This window comes from Meles meles, chromosome 10 (assembly GCF_922984935.1).
Source record: "Meles meles chromosome 10, mMelMel3.1 paternal haplotype, whole genome shotgun sequence".
NCBI lineage: Eukaryota > Metazoa > Chordata > Mammalia > Carnivora > Mustelidae > Meles > Meles meles.
In genome coordinates this window covers 60,976,446-60,997,162 of record NC_060075.1, presented here as the reverse complement: position 1 = coordinate 60,997,162, position 20,717 = coordinate 60,976,446, and the positions used below count along the sequence as shown (strand labels likewise).

Below are 20,717 nucleotides of genomic sequence, written 5' to 3'. Positions count from 1 at the left end.
CTCATTCTTACAGTTTAACTTCTTTTAAATTTTTATTTTCTTTTAAAAATAGTAAGTATTGGGGGGCGCCTGGGTGGCTCAGTGGGTTAAGCCGCTGCCTTCGGCTCGGGTCATGATCTCGGGGTCCTGGGATCGAGTCCCGCATCGGGCTCTCTGCTCAGCGGGGAGCCTGCTTCCCTCTCTCTCTCTCTCTCTCCGCCTGCCTCTCTGTCTACTTGTGATCTCTCTCTGTCAAATAAATAAATAAAATCTTAAAAAAAAAATAGTAAGTATTGGGCTCCAAATAAATTTTATGTATGTTTTCCTCATTGAACTGAATTAAAAAGGTAAGTATATTAACCTCTTTTGCAAATTCTACTCATTTGAAAATAGGTATGCTTTTCAGACATAAATGGATTTGCAATATTAACATAATACAGTATAATATAGCATGGAATGCTCTATAATATATAATAAAATATAATACGATATTTATATATACACATTCAGCAGATATACAAGCAAATAATAATTATTTAAATAAAATTTTAAGCTTATTCCCAGCTATATCTCAAGTTAATAACGGCATGGTTCAATATAAGACTAGAAAAACGTAGGAACAGCAACTGAGCAGGAGAAAACAAAGTAGGAATGGATTGAGTGAAAATTAATTACCACAGCTAGATTCCACAAGTGCCACACACCTTAAAATTTTTAGCACTGGTTATGTCCTCTAAGTTTTTATGGATAAGTATGAAAGAGGCTAATATCAATAGTCTTCCAGCCAAATAAAAATGGAAAGATATAGGCCATAAATCTATTTTGAGAATCACAGCAACTGCAGGTCAGAGCTAACTTACAAAGATAATAAATTCCAAATGGTAGTCTCCAATTTAACAAATACCTACACCCTACTTGTATTTATCTATGCTCAAGCTTGTTAAATAATGATTCATAGCTATAAATAGGATTGCAAACCTCGAGAAGATCATTTTTTTAAAAAAAGACATATTAAACTTACTAAATATAGAAGTAAAAGCTTATTACCAGAAAAGAATGATGTTATTTTGCTTCCATTACTTTGATTTAAACCTATAGTCCCTCTAGGCTAAGAAACAAAATAAAAATATAATTAGTATTTATTTTCTATTTAATGGTACAACGTTCTTACCGAATCTATCTAAAAAGCCACAGAAATGTTTAAAAAGGAAAGTCACTTAAAGAAAAGCAACAATATAGATTTGTCAGCGTGTGTTCCATCTAAAATTCTTACACTCTTACTCTTCATGAAACGTTCTTCCTGCTGTAATTCTAAATTTTAGTTAGACTAATTAGTAGAAAAATTGCAAAGAGAATTTAAATTAAGTATTTGCAAATGCCCTAGGACATCCTAGATTCTTAGTGTTACATTTTCCCAAATACATTCTTGTAAAAAATAAGCTTCAAGTCAAAAAAAAAAAAAAAAGAAGCTTCAATATATTCAGTGACCTAAAGTGAACCAAATGATTATTGGTTGAATAAAGTCTTTCCTTCCCAAATACTAAGCATGATGATACTTGTTACAAATACATAAAGTACTCAGCACAAACACTAGGTAAACAATTTGATAGTTTGGTATAAGAACCTGCATGTCAGGCACTATCATTTTTTTCAAGCTGTCATGAGGAATCTGAAGCCCATGGTTGGTAAGCAACTTGCTGAAAGTTAGTTACACACCTGGCAAGAAATAATCACACTTCACAACAAGTTTCTTTATTAGTAAACTCTACCAGATGGTATCTGCATTTTCCTAATCATTCAACTTGGGCGTTTTACAGCCCCACTTACTACCTTGGTTTCCCCAAAGCCTGTTCAATCCACAGGCACGTTCTACCAGGCCTTCCCTAACAGGAGAACTGCACTGTGTCTACTTGTCTCATTTCCATTACTACTACCCTGGTCCAGTCCATTCATTCTCTAATTACAAAAACTGTAACACAAGTTCTTATTTGCAAAACTCTGATTCTCTACATTTTCACAATTTCTTTTTTTTTCTTCATTTTCACGATTTCTTAAGTTTCTTAAGTTTATTTCATACCTCCCAATTAATCTGGTTTTGAAAACATAAATGTCATTGTGTCATGGTGCTTTTGAAACTCTTTCCAAGCTTCACTCTGTGCTTCAAGTGCAATCAAATAAAATTTTGAACAAGACCACCAAGCCCCTGCAATATTTGGTTCTTGATTGTCTCTCCAATCTCATACTAGTCACTATTTCTCTTGCCCCCATTCCATTCCTACCCTCTGCCTCACAGACCATTTAAGAGTCACATCAGCCTTCTTTCAGCCCTTTCCATTTCAGAAGCTATTTTTCCTCCCTTACCTATTAAATCCAGCTTAAATGTTACTTCCTCAAGAGAGGACTTCTTGATCATTTAGCTGAAGAGTTTCCCTCCTCTATTCTCTAAATATGTTTGAGTCTTACATATTTATTTTGTAATTATATATTTTAATACTCATTGATTTATTGTTTGTGTACTCAATGAAGGCATAATCTCCAAAAGGTAGGAATATTTTATTTATTTTTTCACTCTAAACCCAGCACCTAGGACAGTGTCAGCCCATGCAAGGCACACACAGAGAGTTTATTAATACATACTTTGGCATGTACTATAATTTGTGTACCTTTGACTACTGATAACAATGTATCTTAAATTGTTTTATAAGAAAATCATTAGAAGATGCCCCAAATGGAAATTCTATGTCACTTTTGAGATTGGAGCCATTTATGAGTTTGGAAACTAAATGAAATCATTAATTTTCAAACATCAAAAATATTTTTCAAAAGAATACACAAGAAGTCACATGTGTGTTCTCCTCCCTTTAATCAATACAGGTATGTATTCACTGGCAAATACAAGCATCTTATAAGCAGTGGTGCTATCCATCTGTCTGTCTGTCTGTCTTTAGATTCTACGAGATTTAACTCAGTGTTTCATGATATTCTTTTACTAAACTATACCCTTAATGAAAATTATAAACATGTCATATATGGAGTTTTTAACTTAGTCTTCAACTCTGAATGTTATATACATGTACACTTACATACACATACACATATACAAAACACAGCTTAGAGTTTAGCAGTTGGTTAGATAACTCACGGAAAATTTGTTCTCACATTTTTATTGTAAATCAGAGTTACTTTGGAAGTTTGTTTAAAAAGAAAATCATCTGCCCAGGTCCACCCCAGAGATTTCCATTCAGCATATCTGGGGGGAGGTCAGGCCACTACATTTTTAACAAGCTCCCCAAGGGCTTCTCATTCACACTGTCTTAGCGGACACTTTTTAAACTTCTCTAAGTAGACACTTCTTAAACTCTAAGCTAAAGGTACTTAGTTTCAGTTCTATTTTTCTTTTCTTTGGCATCTTCTGGTAAGCAGAGCCTATTAATGTTATATCAAATTATTTTAAGACCTTTTGAAATACTCCTTACCCTGTCTCATCCACACTATTCCATTCTGAGTTCCTTGAATATGTTAAGTCCCTTCCTACCTCTGCACCTCTTCAGATTCTTTCTGCCTCTAAACTCTACCTTCAGTTCTATATGGCTGTCATTATTCCATCCATTAGGGTTCTCCTTCTCCTTATGTTATCTTGTCATTTCCTCCAAGACACCTTTTGCTATGTTGGTTATAGGTTTACTTGTTGGCAGGAGGTCTCACAATTTACTTATGACTATGTGCCACTGGAATTCAAGGCATCTTTGAAGGTAGACCTTCTTTTCTGTCCTTAATCCTATACCCCAAGAACAGAACATACCCCTTGGTATAAAGTAGATCTCAAAAAATTAAGTGTTACTTAATTTGTATTAACTTGTTTTGATTCCTGGACAAATCATTGCTTAGCCTTTCGTTTTTTTTTTTTTCCTTGTTAGTGATTTTTCTACACAACTCAGATTAAAAATCTAAACATTACTTTAGAGTTAATCCATGCTTATCTCATTTCTTAAGTTAGAAACCCCAAATCAAGGAGGTTGAGAAACTTGCCTTGCCCATCAAGTCTATAATTAGTATCAGATTAAAGGACAGCACTCACAGTCTAGGTCCTGGTCCACTATTTCCTTCTCTACCCCACACTATTGTTCAAAAGTATATACTGTACCTCTCACAACAATTGTATTTGCTAAATTCACATGGAAGCTGTCATATACTAAAAATGATGGGCTTAGTTTTGGGGCGGGGAATGCTCTGTACTGTATTTCGGTTAAGATTTTCAGTAGCTGTTTTACCTCCTCCCCATCGCAGGCATCTTGCTAGATCATTGCCGGTCCCAAGAGGCAGAATGGCAACTGGAGGATGCTTGACAACATTAGCCTTTTCTGTGGAATCAAAAATTAAAATAAAATAAAAGTTTGATCACAGATGGAACAACAGTAAAAAAGACAGCTTGGCATGAAATGAAGGCATTCCACTAGGTACCTAAAAGCCATAAAAGCTATGTTTTTTATCTACATACAATTAGAAAGTAAGACTAATTTGTATTTATAAAACACATAAAAATACCATAATTCACAAAGTGATAGGAATTTTTAAGATTAATGTTTGAAGAAAACTTTTTAAAATCTTAACTCAGGGGATGCCTTGGTGGCTCAGTTGGTTAAGCATCCGCCTTTGGCTCAGGTCATGATCTGGGGTTTTGGGATCATGTCCTGCATCAGGCTCCCAGCTTAGTGGGGAGCCTGATTCTCCCTCTGCCTGCTGCTCCCCCTATTTGTGTCCACACTCTAGCTCTCTCTCTCTCGCTGACAAATAAATACACAATGTCTTTAAACAAATAAAATACAATCTTAACTCAATTAAAAATTTTAGTGGATTTAACATCATGGAAATTTCAAGGATGCTGATAGATGCGTCATAAGAATATACTAGAGGAGAAGGGAGTTGAGGGAAACTGAAGGAGGAGATGAACCATGAGAGACTATGGACTCTGAAAAACAATCTGAGGGTTTTGAAGAGGTGGGGGGTGGGAAGTTGGGTGAGCCTGGTGGTGGGTATTATGGAGGGCATGTATTGCATGGAGCACTGGGTGTGGTGCATAAATAATGAATTCTGTTACACTGAAAAGAAATTAAAATAATTATATATAGAGAGATATATATTTTTTTGTGTGTGTATATATATAGATAGATATCTATATATATACACACACACTAGAGGGACATCACCAAAGTAGAGGTGTGGGTTCCTATAAAAAATCCTTTTACAACACCATCTCTAGGTACCTTTCAATTTAAGGAATAAGATATTTTGAGAAATCAAACTCTAAAAGCTAATAAAATGCTGAAAATGTTTCACTATGTTGTTCCTACCGATGGTGCTGCTTTGGGTCAGAGCAAGCAATGTAAGAATTGGGTAACTCTGTGATCAGCAAGTTTTCTTTGAGATTAAGTTTTACAGAATGTAACACTTTGGGCTTAGAGCAGTAAAGATCTCTGCCATCAAAATTCCACGTATTTTTTAAGACTTTACTTATTTATTTCAGAGAAACAGCACAAGCAGGTGCAGGAGGGGCAGAGGGAGAAGGAGAAGCAAACTCCCCTCTGAGCAGTAAGCCGGACACAGGGCTCCATCCCAGGACCCCAGGATCACGATCTGAGCTGAAGGCAGACGTGTAACTGACTACACCACCCAAGTGGCCCAAAATTCCACATGGTTTTGTTTATATGACTAATTAAGAGAGAGAGAGAGAGCACACGTGCATGTACATGAACAAGCTGGAGGGCTGGGGGAGGAGCAGAGGCAGAGGGAACAGAGAGTCTCAAGCAGACTCCATGCTGCGCATGGAGCCCCATGTGGGGCTCAATCTCACAACTCTGAGATCATGACCTGGGCCAAAACCAAGAGTCAGTGCTTAACCAACCGAACCACCCACGCGCCCTCACATGGCTTTGTTTAAACCATCATATGCCTTGAATGACTCTCACAAACATACATTACTTTTTCTTACTTTTTCTACTTTCTCAGCCCCTCAAAGTGAGTATGTGTCTATGTGGAAGATTGGGGAAGGAACAGACTATTTAGGGATGGATGTGTCATGGTGTAATCGCCAAGGCTTAGATTTGAGCTAAAATAAACTCATAATATCCTACTGTTTTCACTAAAATTCTCACAAGTATTCAGACTCTGTTTAAGCAACTCTAATTTCTGCATTCTAATTTTCTCCTTAGATACTGCATATTATACTTTTATATCTTTAACTGGAAGGCCAAAGAACAGAATTTTCACTGTTTCTTTAAAAAAAAAATTAGTAGACTAAAATTATAAGATGCTTATCAAAAAGTATGCTGACAACATATATTTACTTTTTTTTTTTTTTAAGATTTTACTTATTTATTTGACAGACAGAGATCACAAGCAGGCAGAGAGGCAGACAGAGAGAGAGGAGGAAGCTGACTCCCTGCGGAGCAGAGAGCCCGATGCGGGGCTCGATCCCAGGATCCTGGGATCATGACCTGAGCTGAAGGCAGAGGCTTTAACCCACTGAGCCACCCAGGTGCCCCCAACATATATTTACTTTTAATTTGAATACTTCTGTGTGCATGAAAAGATAAAATATGTTCACCTGCATTAACTAAATAAAAGTGTCTTAGTTTACATAGGCAGTAAAACTTCTTTTGAACAAATTATCTCCCTTCTGTGAAAGGGCCCATTTAAATATATATATATATATATATATACTTGGGGCGCCTGGGTGGCTCAGTGGGTTAAAGCCTCTGCCTTCGGCTCAGGTCATGATGCCAGGGTCCTGGGATCGAGCCCCACATCGGGCTCTCTGCTCGGCAGGGAGCCTGCTTCCTCCTCTCTCTCTGCCTGCCTCTCTGCCTACTTGTGTCTGTCAAATAAATAAATAAAATCTTAAAAAAAAAAAAAATATATATATATATATACACTTGAGAGACAGAGCGGTGGGGAGGCACAAGGAGGAAGGGCAGAGGAAGAGGGAGAGAGAATTTCAAGCAGACTCTGCCTTGAGTGCAGAGTCCAATAGGGGCTTGATCTCAGGACCCTGAGATCATGACCTGAGCTAAAACCAAGAATTAAATAACCAACTGTACCATCCAGATGCCCCTGACACGGCCCCCTTTTAAAAAAGAATTGGTCAATAAAGAAATGGAAATTTGGGGGCGCCTGGGTGGCTCAGTGCATTAAGCTGCTGCCTTTGGCTCAGGTCATGATCTCAGGGTCCTGGGATCGAGTCCCGCATCAGGCTCTCTGCTCATCAGGGAGCCTGCTTCCCTCTCTCTCTCTCTCTGCCTGCCTCTGATCTCTCTCTGTCAAATAAATAAATAAAATCTTAAAAAAAAAAAAAGAAATGGAAATTTGTTTGGAATTTATCTCCTAATGAAGGCCAATTCATGATTATTTTACTGATCAGTAATCACTTCTGACAGCTGACTGTCTCTGAAAAACCAGGTAATTTTTCTAAATCATCAAGCTTTTGTGTACATGTTTTCATGTTATCCTCAGTCACGTATCTGCTTTGTTTTCTCATAAAAATAAAGTTGTAAAAACTTAAGTAGAGACACAATCTAGGTTAAGGTTAAAAGATGAGCTCTAATCCCAGTTCTGTCAATTTATAGTTCTCTGATCCCGTTCTAATTATTTAACTTCTCCATACCCTACAGTCTCTCTCTAAAATGGGATTATCTATGCTGTGTCACAGAGTTGTGAGAATTAAGAAGAATGGGGCTAAACTCTTAGCACAACATCTATGACAGAGTATATAATAAATAAAAAAATAACTATGGTAATAATAATATGGATGCATAGGCTAAGAATGTCCACAGATGTTAAGGTTTTGAGGCACCACGCTTGAGTAAAATAAGCACATCTATTTGACATAAGTTTTATCACAAATGCTAAGATTCTCTTTGACTCCCTCCCCAGGCAAAGAAACAATGGAATTTGTAGAGCGTGATTTGAAAATAGCTCTGAGGGTTTAGTAAATTCCACAAGAAGCGGATTTAAAAAGAAAGACTTTTAGATACTTGTAAATTATTTTGTCAGTTAAAACTTTGAATTATAGAAAACCCATTAAATCAGTAAGTAATGTGCAACAATGCCAGATGTCCGATTATATCACTGTAGCATACAAAGATACCAATGCATTAATAAAATAAATAAAATATACAGAATTTTAGGTTACCACTCTCACCCCAGTCATGTTAAGTATGTGTCTTCATTACCTATGCAGTCCAAAATCCACCCCACGGTTCCATCTCCACCACAGGCTAACACTCTGAAATCAGGAACATCACGGAAAAAGTTTAACCTGAAAAATAAGCATGTTATGGCACATGATTGATTTTTAATATTTGGACTTGTAAAGTTTTGTATTTTTAGCATTTTATCTAATAAGAGACTTTTCTACTTGATGAAAAATGTAAGATAACATCAATATTTTACTGAAAATTATTAAATTCTTATGTAGAATACAATTCTAAAATTAAAGAATTAACATCTTGATTTGAACATATATTAAACATGTATTTTATTTTTCTTTTATCAGCTCTAAAGTTTAAAAAACAAAACTTAAACATTATAATGATTTTTATTAAAATATTCTCTCACGTGTGATCTGCATTTCACATATAACCCAAAGTGACATTTACTACAGCATTTCATTGGATAATTTGTATTAATCAAAAATTCTCTTTTTGAATCATTATATACATACAACTATTATGCCAGCAAATACGTCTTTGAGAGTTTACAGACTCTTCCTTTACTGGAAGAAATTGATAACACTGCTTTTGGGTTCTGTTTCAGTGATTTCTCTGACTCAGAATTTGCAAATGGGAACCAGCCTTCTCTTTTCTTTTGATATGGTCCTCAGTGTTTGCTCCCTCGGAACACTCAAGCCTAATTCCTGGGTGGGCCATAATAAACACCCACAGCTTCTTTTGCTATTGCACATAGCACTATGCTTATTAAAGCAACCTACCTTAGAGAAAAGTTAAAAAGGCAGGTAACACAGCCAGTTATACAATTGTACATGCCTACTTTCTTGCAATTAAAAAACCAAACAACAAAAAACTGAAACAACACAGAAATATGTGGAATGTGTCTGTTTACCTCCCTTGCCCAGGGATAAGCACGGGTAATATAATATGCAATCATCCAAGAAATTTTTCTATATATTTACATATGTGAATATGTACATATAAATTTTATTAAACACATATTTTAACATGAATAGGCTCATGCTATACATCCTGTTAATTTGTGTGCATTTTTAAAAATTTAAAAATATCTAAGAGATCGTTCTGTGTCAGCTCACACAATGTTGCACATGATTTACAATAAGTGAATGCCCTTTCTCTTTAGCATCCTTTTTCCTCATCCACAAAATTGAGCACTATTCTAAATTTTCAGTTATCATGCACATGCCATAGACAACATTCTGTTCACTTTTTACTTTTTCCACTTGGTATAAGTGAATACGTGAATGAATATAAGGTATTCATTGTGTGATCAAATAAACCATTGCTCTTCAGGTACTGTTGAACTATTTCTAGTGTTTCATTATTACAAAAAATAAGTATTATAGTTAACACTATTTGAAGAATATTTATGTGAACATACACATATGTCTTGAAGGCTAATCTAGAAGGGAAAACTATTATACCATCATACTACTCTTTAAACTGTTACTGCTATAGAAGATGTGTCAATTTCTTTCAACTCTGAAACACTACTTGTAAACAACATTATGATATTTCTTTAATAATAATGAAAAACCAAATTATGCTTTTATTGTAAAATCACACATTCCTGTTTGCGAGTATGTTGAGCATATTTTTGTAGGTTTACAAGTATGGAATCTCTTCTATGAATTGCATCTTTAAACTCTTGCCCATCTTTTCTACTGAGTTGTCTTTTATTATTATCTTATAAATTCTACATATTATGAGTGTTTTCTTTTAAATTAACATTACTAGAAAAACATTTTGTTAAATAAAAACAATGCATAAACATAATAGAAATGTATAAAAATTAACTAAAATCCCACCACCTGATATTAAGAGCAATGAATATTTAGAATATCAGACTTCCACATATTTCCTTGGGTATTATATTGTAGATATTTTCCTTTTGTTAGACATGCTGCAATATTCTCTGAGTCTTTTATAATGGATATCCATTATAATACCCATTATAGAAGACTCTCCTTGAGTCTTTTATAATGGATAAATTAAGTACCTATGTACCAACTGCCCACCCCAGTAGGAGAATATTCCCCAAAACTTACATAGACCACTATGCCCTTTCTCTTTAGCATTCTTTTTCCTCATCCACAAAAGTAAGCACTATTCTAAATTTTCAGTTATCATGCACATGCCATAGACAACATTCTGTTCACTTTTTGCTTTTTCCACTTGGTATTGTTATTAAGACTCACTCACGTGATAGCTAAAGTTCTCTCCATGTATATTTGAAGTTATTTCGTTTCTACTGTTAATTATCATATATGTGAGTGTGCCTTTTTAAACCCATGTCAATAGACATTTGGATTGGTTAGTTTATGTTCTTATAAACACTGTATTATTGGACATGCTTCCTAGTGCTCACGGACAGTGGCTACTGTTAGAGTAGGGTACACTCTAATGCAACATTTTGTTTCCCAAAAAAGTTGTACCAATGTATGCATTCATTTTCAATATAGATATTTGGCTGAGTACATTATCTCTAACACTTTTAATGTTACACTTCTTAATTTCATGGGTTTTCTCTTTTGTAAAATGGTTATTAATGACTCATTTCCCTTCTCTACTCCTTATCTTTGTTGATTTGTAAAAATTCTTTATTTGCTCTTAATTTTAATACTTTTTTACAAATATCTTCTACAAATTTAAAATTTTTTAACTTTAATGTGTATTTTAATAAACAAGATTTGGTTTTAATGTATTCCAATTTATCAGCCTTTTCATAAGTGGTTAGCACTTTGACCTGTGTTGTGTAAAAAAAGTTTGCCTATTCAGAGGTCAGAAGATAATTCATATATACTCTTTTCAAAATTTCAGTTTTACTTTTAACGGGTCTATGTTGTGGTGTGAGGTAGGAATCCATTTATTCACTTCCCTTCCTCACCCTTTCCTCCAATCTCTATCCTCTTTCTTTCTTTCTCACTCTTTCTTTTTCCTCTTCCTCCCTCCTTTCTTTCCTTGTGGCTGTTGTGCACCAACTTTTCTCTCTTCTTTATCCATCCTTTTACTTATTAAACTTTAATAAGTTTACTTATTATCCTTTTACTTATCCTATATTGGATAATTCTATGTCTTACCACACAAGCACCATAATAAATCAGATTTCCATATATATTTCTTTTTGAACTGTTTTATTTTATTCATATTTTGTCCATGCCTGCACCACTATCACATTCTTATAATTCTTTAAGTACTTTTATAGTAAGTCTATCTCACAGAGCATGAAGTACCTAGGCTATTATTTCTTCTTTGATTTTTCTATATACATATTTTAAAGTTAATTTGTTCTATTCCACAAAAATAAAGATTAAAACAAATAAAGACCAATTAGGACATTGATCAGAGTTAACATTAAGCCTATAGATCACTTTTGGGACAAATAAAGTCTGTAAAATTTAAATTGAGTTTCTTCATCCATGAATATAGTATGCCAATAACATTGGTACTATTGGTGATCTCTAATCCTTATAACTGTATTTCCTATTGTGCTGCCCAGAGCTCCAAAACATTGCTGAATTGGGATATTCAGAGGTAATGCTCCTATCTTGTTCCCAAATTTAAATAGAATATTTCTATATTTTCCCCATGTAATATGATGTTTTTGTACAGATATTCTTTTTCTTTCCTTTTTTTGAGAGATATCTTTTATAAGGTAATAAAATTTCCTTCTATTCCTATTATAGTAAGGATTTTCATTATGGATCTGTTAAAAAATTTTTCTGCATCTTTTGAGATGTTATTATGGCTTATCTCATTTAACCAATAATGGGGGAATATACATTTAAACACTTTTGTATTATTAAAGCATCCTTATGATATTTTATATACCCAATTTGGACACTGTTTATTAATATTTTTGTAGAGAACTGGATTCAGTTTGTTAATATTTTGCTTAGATATTTTGAATCTATATTCATGAACACATCAGACTATTTTTCTCCCTGATACCATCTCTAATTTTTGTCAAAAATATTCTGTCTCAGAAAGTGAGTTGCAGAATATGCCCTCATCTTCCATTTTTGGAATCATGTGTACAATTTTGGAAGTTCCTTAAAACTTGTAGCACTCGCATATAAGCTATTCTATTTCTGGTGAGTCTTTGGTTTCTCTCTTTCCTTCTTTTTTAAAATAATTGTTTGAATTCCTTTCACAATTATGGAATAAACTTTCTATTTTCTAATTCTCCCTAAATCAGTTTTTTCCAGTTATATAGCCTATTAATTTGTCTATCTCCTAATTTTCAAACATTATCTAATTGAAACCTAGGAAAGTTTTTCAAAATATGCTGGCAGCTGAAAAGTTTACCATAGAGCTAACTGTTTCTGGTGAAAGCCTAACCATCCATTTGACTCACCATTGTTCTTCTACTCCATGATGATGTTTCATCTCTTATTCATTCTTGTTGCTTTTAAAATTGTCATCATTGGTTCTTCAGCAGCATCCTACCCCCAAACATAAACCCCATGTGACTGTCAGACCAGCTTACTCTCTATAAATTGACTGCTAAATGGATTGAAAAATTGACCTCTCTATCTCAGCCTATTACTCCACTCAGTCCATGCTGTTTTCCCTAGAGAGTCATTCATTCCTTATTTCATTCATTCATTGGAATTGTAGCCTTGGAAAATTATTTAATCATTCTCAGTCTCAGTTTCCTTATCTTTAAAATGGAGTTAATGTCATTTGCTTCATTGGGCTGTTTTAAAAAATAAACATATGTATATGTAAATTAAATTGTACTATCCATAGACTATTACTAATTCAATTATTTTCCCTTCATTAAAAACAGTATATATGTTTTATAGGTCAGAGTGCCACTCCTCTATTTCCACCCCCCACCCCAGTGTTCTGGCAAAATAATCACAAATAGAACTTCCTGCCAAGCAAAGCTGGATGGGCAGTGAGTTTTCCTATCTTTGATCTGAAACTATAGCAAACCAACAACTGGGAGATCTGCTTATGACACTGTATTGGGGACAGAAAGTGCAGAGGAAAATAGGTCTGATTGAGAACAAACAGATCCAAGAGACCTGACAAGAACCAAAATACAGGGCTCTGCAGGGTACTAACTTTTCACACATTAAGCTGGGAAGACCAGCAGATGTGAGGTTCCCACTTCAAAGGACATCCTAACAACAAGAAGGTTGAGGGAATAAAGAGTGTCTGGAAAGGTATCAGTTGGTGGAAACTTTAGTACTGTGTACTCTACTTTCACCTACCAATTTCAGAGGTTCACCCGCAGAATGAATGCATAATGAAGTAATCATGCATGGACCCAGAATTTATTTAGACCATTTTTATGGAGATTTATGAAATTAAAACTTAAAATGACTTATGAAGAGGATTAATGATTTTTGAGTTTCCAGTGTTGGTCATTCATGCTCTCCTAGAGCATTTCCTATTTATCTGCAGTAGCTAAATTTGAAAGAGATCTTATGTTAATGTACAGGTTTAGCAGCTCCACGTCAGAGGCTTGTCTATCACATTTGCTCAACAGCCACCGCTACAGCACACCCTATAAAAAAGTGGGTGGTGAGGTTTTGAACCACTAAAAGCAAATTAAGATACTAAGATTTAGAAGTCTACTTTCCATTTCTAAAAAAGTGTGAAGATAAAACTAATATAGAAAATTCAGGAAGTTTTAATTTGTACTTGACAACAGTACTTTAAAAACACACTGGGAAAACTTTTTTAAAAAAGAAGAAAGAAACCTGTAGTACTGATTCCATAATCTTGGAAAGTGTCTTATAATTAGATTTCTTAAATGACTATATGTAGGAATTTCATTTTATTCCAATCTCCTGTTTTACCATTCAAAGAAAATAAATGATTCTGTCATTTATATATGATCGGGCTATATCAGTTAGAAATCAGATTGAACATATAAAAATAAACATATGTATAGCAATTAAACAATGTGCATAGTATAAAACTATATTCTGTGATATTTAGAAGAAACCAGTATGAGATTCATAATTATTGTTACCGTGATAGCATGGAATGAAAGCTCATTTAATTGTTCCTATTCATGTTTCTTTGTATTAAAGAAACACAGGTCAAAGGATCGAAAATAACTTTATTATATGCTCTCAAGTCTCCTTTTCCTCTTTGTTTAGAAAAAATAGTTTATCTCAAGAGTTTGCCTTAAGAAAGCTCTGCATTCTGATTTAAGCATTTTGAGCCAGAAACAAGCATACTTATCTCTTATTATTCAGCTCAATTCATATTCATACCTGCATGTACACAGTTACCTATTATTCTTACAGTTATAAGATTAAATAGCTTCACAACTGCCTCATTAAAATCAGGTTGAAATTTCTGATTTGTGATGTTGTTATTGTTTTCAAAACCATATTTATAGTCCAGAAAAATAATTCCTAACACCTTCCACCTCATTTCCTAATACCCAAAGTGCATCTATACATACTGGTATTACTGGATACTATTACCGCTGCTGCAGTCAGGTTAGAAAAATCTATGCATGATGCAATTATGTCCCCCAAAAGTTTCATCTGTACTATATGCTACCAAATTGGGGAAGGGTTATATTTGATCCTTTCCTGTGGATCTTGATAATGTCAGCTTCAAAGTGATTACTCATCAACTGCATTGTGCCTCCCCCAACATTTCAGCTTAGAGTAAAACTAATTATAAACATTATTATAAATTATATATAAATATATATATATTATATATATAAATTATAAATTATAAACATGAGTCCTGTCGTCTCATATCTCAGGTACTCTATTTTACTAATAAAGGTAAGGTAAACGAGAAAGTGCACCTATTTTAAACAAATTTGGCTAATCTTTTGAAGATATTGTATGAAAGATGAATTTACATTCTTTTGGGCATGTATATAAGTGGGATAGTCATAAAAATGTAATTTGAACTCATGGATATGAACCCAATATAACTTAATGCTGTTACCATCACAGCCAGAAATAACTTCCAGAGAATTTGAGAAAATATGTATTCCAGTGCACCATTAACTGAAACATTAATTTCATTATCTCTGGAAATATCAAAGACATATTTTATGCAAATGTATATTTTACAAGAGAAGGAGAAAGAGTAAGAGAGAAAGGCAGTGAGAAATGCCAAAAAGATTATGAGAGACAGAAAATGAGGGAATATTTGTTCTTGAGAACCCCTGTTATCTTATTAAATAACTTTAATGTTCTCCCTGGCATAAAATGAATTAGAAAGGAGAAATCAGGAAACAATAGACTCCCGAATGCTATCCAACTATTTGTTCCTTTTTGACTCATGCACATAATTCTTAGAAAATTAATGTGTTACAAAATATCAAACTCTCTTAGATGATTTTTGAATGACTAAAGACAAAGTAATACTTAGCTAAATAGTCTTAACCTTTTACCGAAACTATTCATGATTTCATTTGTATAATAAAATGCTTTTATAAACATCTTACTTTAAAATATAAATTTATTCTGGTATGTAGAAAATAGCAACCCTTTTAGGATGTTTTAAATATACTAAACAGGGGCGCCTGGGTGGCTCAGTGGGTTAAAGCCTCTGCCTTCGGCTCAGGTCATGGTCCCGGGGTTCTGGGATCGAGCCCCACATCGGGCTCTCTGCTCGGCGGGGAGCCTGCTTCCTCCTCCCTCTCTGTCTGCCTCTCTGCCTACTTGTGATCTCTGTCTGTCAAATAAATAAATAAAAGCTTTAAAATAAATAAATAAATATACGTAAACATAAATGAGTATTTAGGGGCCAAGTAACTGAAGAACATAAAATAACGGTTTTTTTTAAACATTTCTTCTCATCTATACATGTTAAGAATTTTCTGCATTAGAATGAAAAGGAGGTAATTTTTTTAAGGATTTTATTAATTTATTTGAGAGAGAGCAAGTATGAGCAGGAGCAGGGGCAGAGGGAGAGGGAAAAGCAGATTGCCCACTGAGCAGGGTGCCCAAGGTGGGGCTCCAGCCCAGGACCCCAGGGATCATGGCCTGAGCCCTGAGCTGAACGCAGACACTTAACTGACTGGGCCACCCAGGTACCCTCAAAGGGAGGTAATTTGACTCAGTATTCACATAACTATATTTAGTGCTACAAATATGCAATCAAGTTGGTGACTAAATACATGTGTCTTCATCCCTCAAAGTCCTAAAGTAATTCATATGTGTTTGCATACTAACATATATGTTTGTACATGAAAATTCAATTTAAATATTTCTTCTAGGTTTATAAGTTATATGACTACAACATAAGTAAAAAAAAAAAAGACTGAAATTTTGAAGTGAAGAATGGAAAGAAATATATGATAAAGAGTTTTAATTCACACATATTTCCTGATCTTTAAAAGAAGTTAACTTGGAAGACTTCATTCTTAATACTTCCAATTGGAAAGCACAAAGACATCATCTGTGGTCCAAAGGACACTATCTAAAATTAACTCCTAAAATGTAACAGCAGAAGAGATTAGGTTTCTTAGGTTTCTTTGGCACATCTACTTAAATCCATTTTGTCATCTTAATGCTTTTATTGTTAGTAATTAGAATGAGGTTTTTTTTTCTATATTCATCAGATCTTTCCACCAAGTTAATTTTGTAATGTGAAGAAGAAAGTATTGTGAATTAGGAAATAACACATGAAGTTCTCTAGAGGAAAAATAAAATTCTTTGACAGGGATCAAACAAAACAGAATAGCTATATATGCCTAAGAAAGAGAGTTACATTTAATAGAATATTTATGTATGAGAAAAGTAATGTTATAAGTGATTACAGCACTTGCATCAATACATTTATTTAATATGCATTTAACTGCAACTTTGTACCAGAAACTAGGTTAGATTCCAGCGACTGAAAAGCAAGATAGAGTCCTTGCCTTCAGATATCTCAATGGCTTAACTGAGCAAGCAGACAAAAAACCCACACAGTTCAGGTTGCAGTAGAATGTTCTTTGGGAGCTGCTGATGCAGATTAAACAGAGAAGTGTATCAAGGTTGGTTTAATAAAAGTGGAGGCAGACACCTGAGTTGAATTTTGAAGCTGTGGTAAGTTAATTCTCTGATGAACTGGCGGGCAGGGAAGAGGGAGAGGTGAAAGAAAGTTTAATATATAAGAAAAAGGGTGAATATAAGAAACCAGTAAAGTGATTAGATGAGAATTTCTAGACAGTGTCAGAAAAAAGGGAAAGATGAATGGTCTTCCCCTTCATCATATTGGGATACAAGTCAGTGAACAAGTTTGGGAAAGGGCAAAAAAAAAAAAAAAAAAAAATAGTTTCATATTAGACCTGTAAAATTTGAGATACCTATGGGACATTCTTATGGAAAGGTCACCTAATAGTTGTGTAAATCTATACAGGACTGCAGAGAGAAATTTGAGATGGAAGACAATATTCAGAAGCAATCCAAATATTTCTGATTATCAAAATCAGGAAAGGAAGTAAGAAGAAGGAACAGAACAGAAGTTAAAATGGTCATGACCGAATACAACAAAGATTTGCTCTTTTTTTTTTTTTTAAGATTTGCTCTTTTATGGGATTAAAACCTTGAGCAAATTATTTAAACTTTCTGATCATAAGCTTCCTCATCTGCAAATGGAGAAAATGCCCAATACATAAGGTTGTTATACTTTACATAAGCCTTGACTTATGCCCTACAAATCACTATTATTTTATTACTATAAAATTAAGGAAGCATATTGCATGAAATAGAATTCTGAGTATGAAATTCTAGGAAAACGTGACTTTCGAGGGATGTACCAAGAAGGATGTATCCAATTATATAAGAAGAAACAACTCTAAAGATGGGAGACAATTATTTCTTAACATCCAAGGGAGAAGAGAGGTGACTGGGTAGCTCAGTTGATTTAGTATCCAACTCTTAATTCGGCTCAGGTCACCATCTCTCAGTCATGAGATCAAGCCCAGAACTGGGCTCCTCACTCAGCAGGGAGTCTACTTCAGATGCTTTCCCTCCGTTCTTCCCTCCTCTCTCTCTGTCTTTCTCCAAGTAAATAAATAAATCTTAAAAAAAAATATATATATATCCAAGGGAGGAGAGACTTTTAAGAAATATAAAAATAAGCAAGACTTTATTCTACACCCAGAAGTTTATTACTGACAACAGCAGTCTCAATGGAGAGTAGAGTCAAAATCTCAACTACACAGAAGAGGAAATGAAAGAGTGGAAAAAAGCTCATTTTATTAAGTATTTAGTTGTGGGGAAAAAAAAAAAACAAAGGAATGGGAAAGTAAGTAGATTTACATTTGCTCAAAAATTTTTAAAAATTAAAAATTTAAAAATTAAAAATCTCCATTAGTTTTATATGTTGCTCATTTTTTGCAACATTGCAGTCCTAGGAATTACTTATCTGCATTCCCTTTGGTCTTAAATCTCTACCAATTCTTATTGTTAATTTATGATAACATTGTAAACATTGTATATATTTTTATAAACTAAATCAAATCAATTTAGTGCAGAGTGGGCTTATAGTAAGAGGACTTACCTAGGGGTGCCTTGGTGGTGCTGTTAGTTGAGGGTCTGACTTTTGGTTTTGGCTCAGATTCTGATCTCAGGGTCATAAGATAGAGCCCTAAGTAAGGCTCCATGCTCAGCATGGAGTCTGCTTGAGATTCTCTCCCTCTGTCCTTCCCTCCATTCAAGCTCTCTCTCTCTCAAATAAATAAATAAAATCTTAAAAAAGGGCCTACATAGTTATGAAAAAAGGCAATAGAAGAGAACAGCTCAAGATGTGATAGCAAGGGGGTGGGATAATGAAGAAGAGTCAAAGAAGCAAGAGGAGCAGGGATCCAGAGAGGAAGGTGAATACACTTTATCTAGGAGAGAAGCCACATCTGAAAAGAGAATAGAGGAGAGAGTCAAGATAGATCTGCATATCGATGTTTTCATAATGGTAGGAATAACAAACATAAGTTGAAGTACTTTCCTTTCCATGATACCTCATTGATAAATTAAGAGCAAAGGTGAATATTGATTTTGTAGGGTATGATATTTATAAAATTTGATGCCCTTTTTAAGAAAAAAAATGTGTAAAATCAGGTTTTGGAAATTATATATAAATATGTACGTATACGTATATGTATTTAAAATAAGAAATCACAACAGATTGCAAATTTAAGAGCACACAGACACTACATCATAAGGTCGAGAATAATAGCCTAATAATTTCATTAATGTTCATTTCTTGGCCTTTCGGCTAATCAAGTATAATAATTTCATTAATGAACTGCCTGATTGACTTAAACATTTTTTATATTTGGTCAGCTTTTCATAAGACAATAATTTTGAATAATATTTTTATGAAGAGATGACAAGATGAGATCAAATTGTAAATTTCTACAGGCCTCTATCTTAAATTATTTTAAACTGTCACACTTCTTCAGTGGTAGAATTTTAAATGAAAGAGAAGGTTATAAAATGAAAAAGACTTACTGGAGTAGTATTATCCACAGATATTTTAAGGACTCCATTACTTAAATGATCTGAGATTTGAGCCTTACTTGCTTGATTTTTCCAGAAGGTTTCTTAGTGACTATAGAATCTGTAGCACAACTGAGTAATTTGTGTGTGTTTGTATATATGATCATGCTCACATATGCACACACATAGAATTTGACAAGTAAGGCTTCTATTTTAATTAATAATATAGTAAAATTTCTTTGGATGCAGTTACACAACCAATTCAGACCATATGTTTTTATCTATTGTTTCTGACTTTAGTCAAAATTGTATTTTTGCCATGACTATGTGCTCCAACAAAATTTATATTCAAATTATCACCATAGGAAGAAGTAATAAAAATCATTACTGTTTTACTTTTTAATGGACTTTCTGTTTAAAGCATTCTGATTGCTCTGATATAAAAATGGGATTGCTGGGGCGCCTGGGTGGCTCAGTGGGTTAGGGCCTCTGCCTTCGGCTCAGGTCATGATCCCAGGGTCCTGGATCGAGCCCCATGTCGGGCTCTCTGCTCCGCAGGGAGCCTGCTTCCTCCTCTCTCTCTCTGCCTGCCTCTCTGCCTACTTGTGATCTCTCTCTGTCAAATAAATAAATAAAATCTTTAAAAAAAAATGGGCTTGCTGAATCTTTTTAAAGTTCTTCCTCCAACGAAGCCAAAATATTAACAGTTAATCACTTCACTTATAACACACATTTAAAAAAAACTTGGAATTGAACATGAACATTAAGTTAGGACAGTCACTTGATCTAAATGAAAGGTCATTCTTCAAAGAGATAGGCAAAGAGATTTTCTGCAGTTTAAATGGCTGTTTTGAGCAGATAATTAGCTATTAATTTAGAAGCAGATACTGATGCTTCTATAGCATATTTGTGCTTATTGTTTCAATATGCACAATGATACCACTAGAGTTCCCGTAGTTGATGGTACATGTTGATAAGTACTTCATAAAAATCATGTATTCATTATCAATTATCCTGAGAAAAGAGAAACTCAGAACTGAATTTTCCATTCAGTATGCATTTTCATTTT

At 34.2% G+C, this 20,717-nt stretch overlaps 1 protein-coding gene across 3 annotated transcripts in view; it reads right to left on the bottom strand.

Moving 5' to 3' along the window:
- The window catches only part of DGKB (diacylglycerol kinase beta), a 684,789-nt gene that overhangs the window by 384,545 nt on the left and 279,527 nt on the right, over window positions 1-20,717 (bottom strand). For all 3 annotated transcript variants that reach the window (XM_046021573.1, XM_046021575.1, XM_046021574.1), the window contains 2 exons: window positions 8,208-8,293; window positions 4,251-4,340 (listed from right to left, as the gene is read on the bottom strand). In XM_046021573.1, the coding sequence (XP_045877529.1) occupies window positions 4,251-4,340; window positions 8,208-8,293 (176 nt within the window). The remainder of the gene's footprint in view (window positions 1-4,250; window positions 4,341-8,207; window positions 8,294-20,717) is intronic.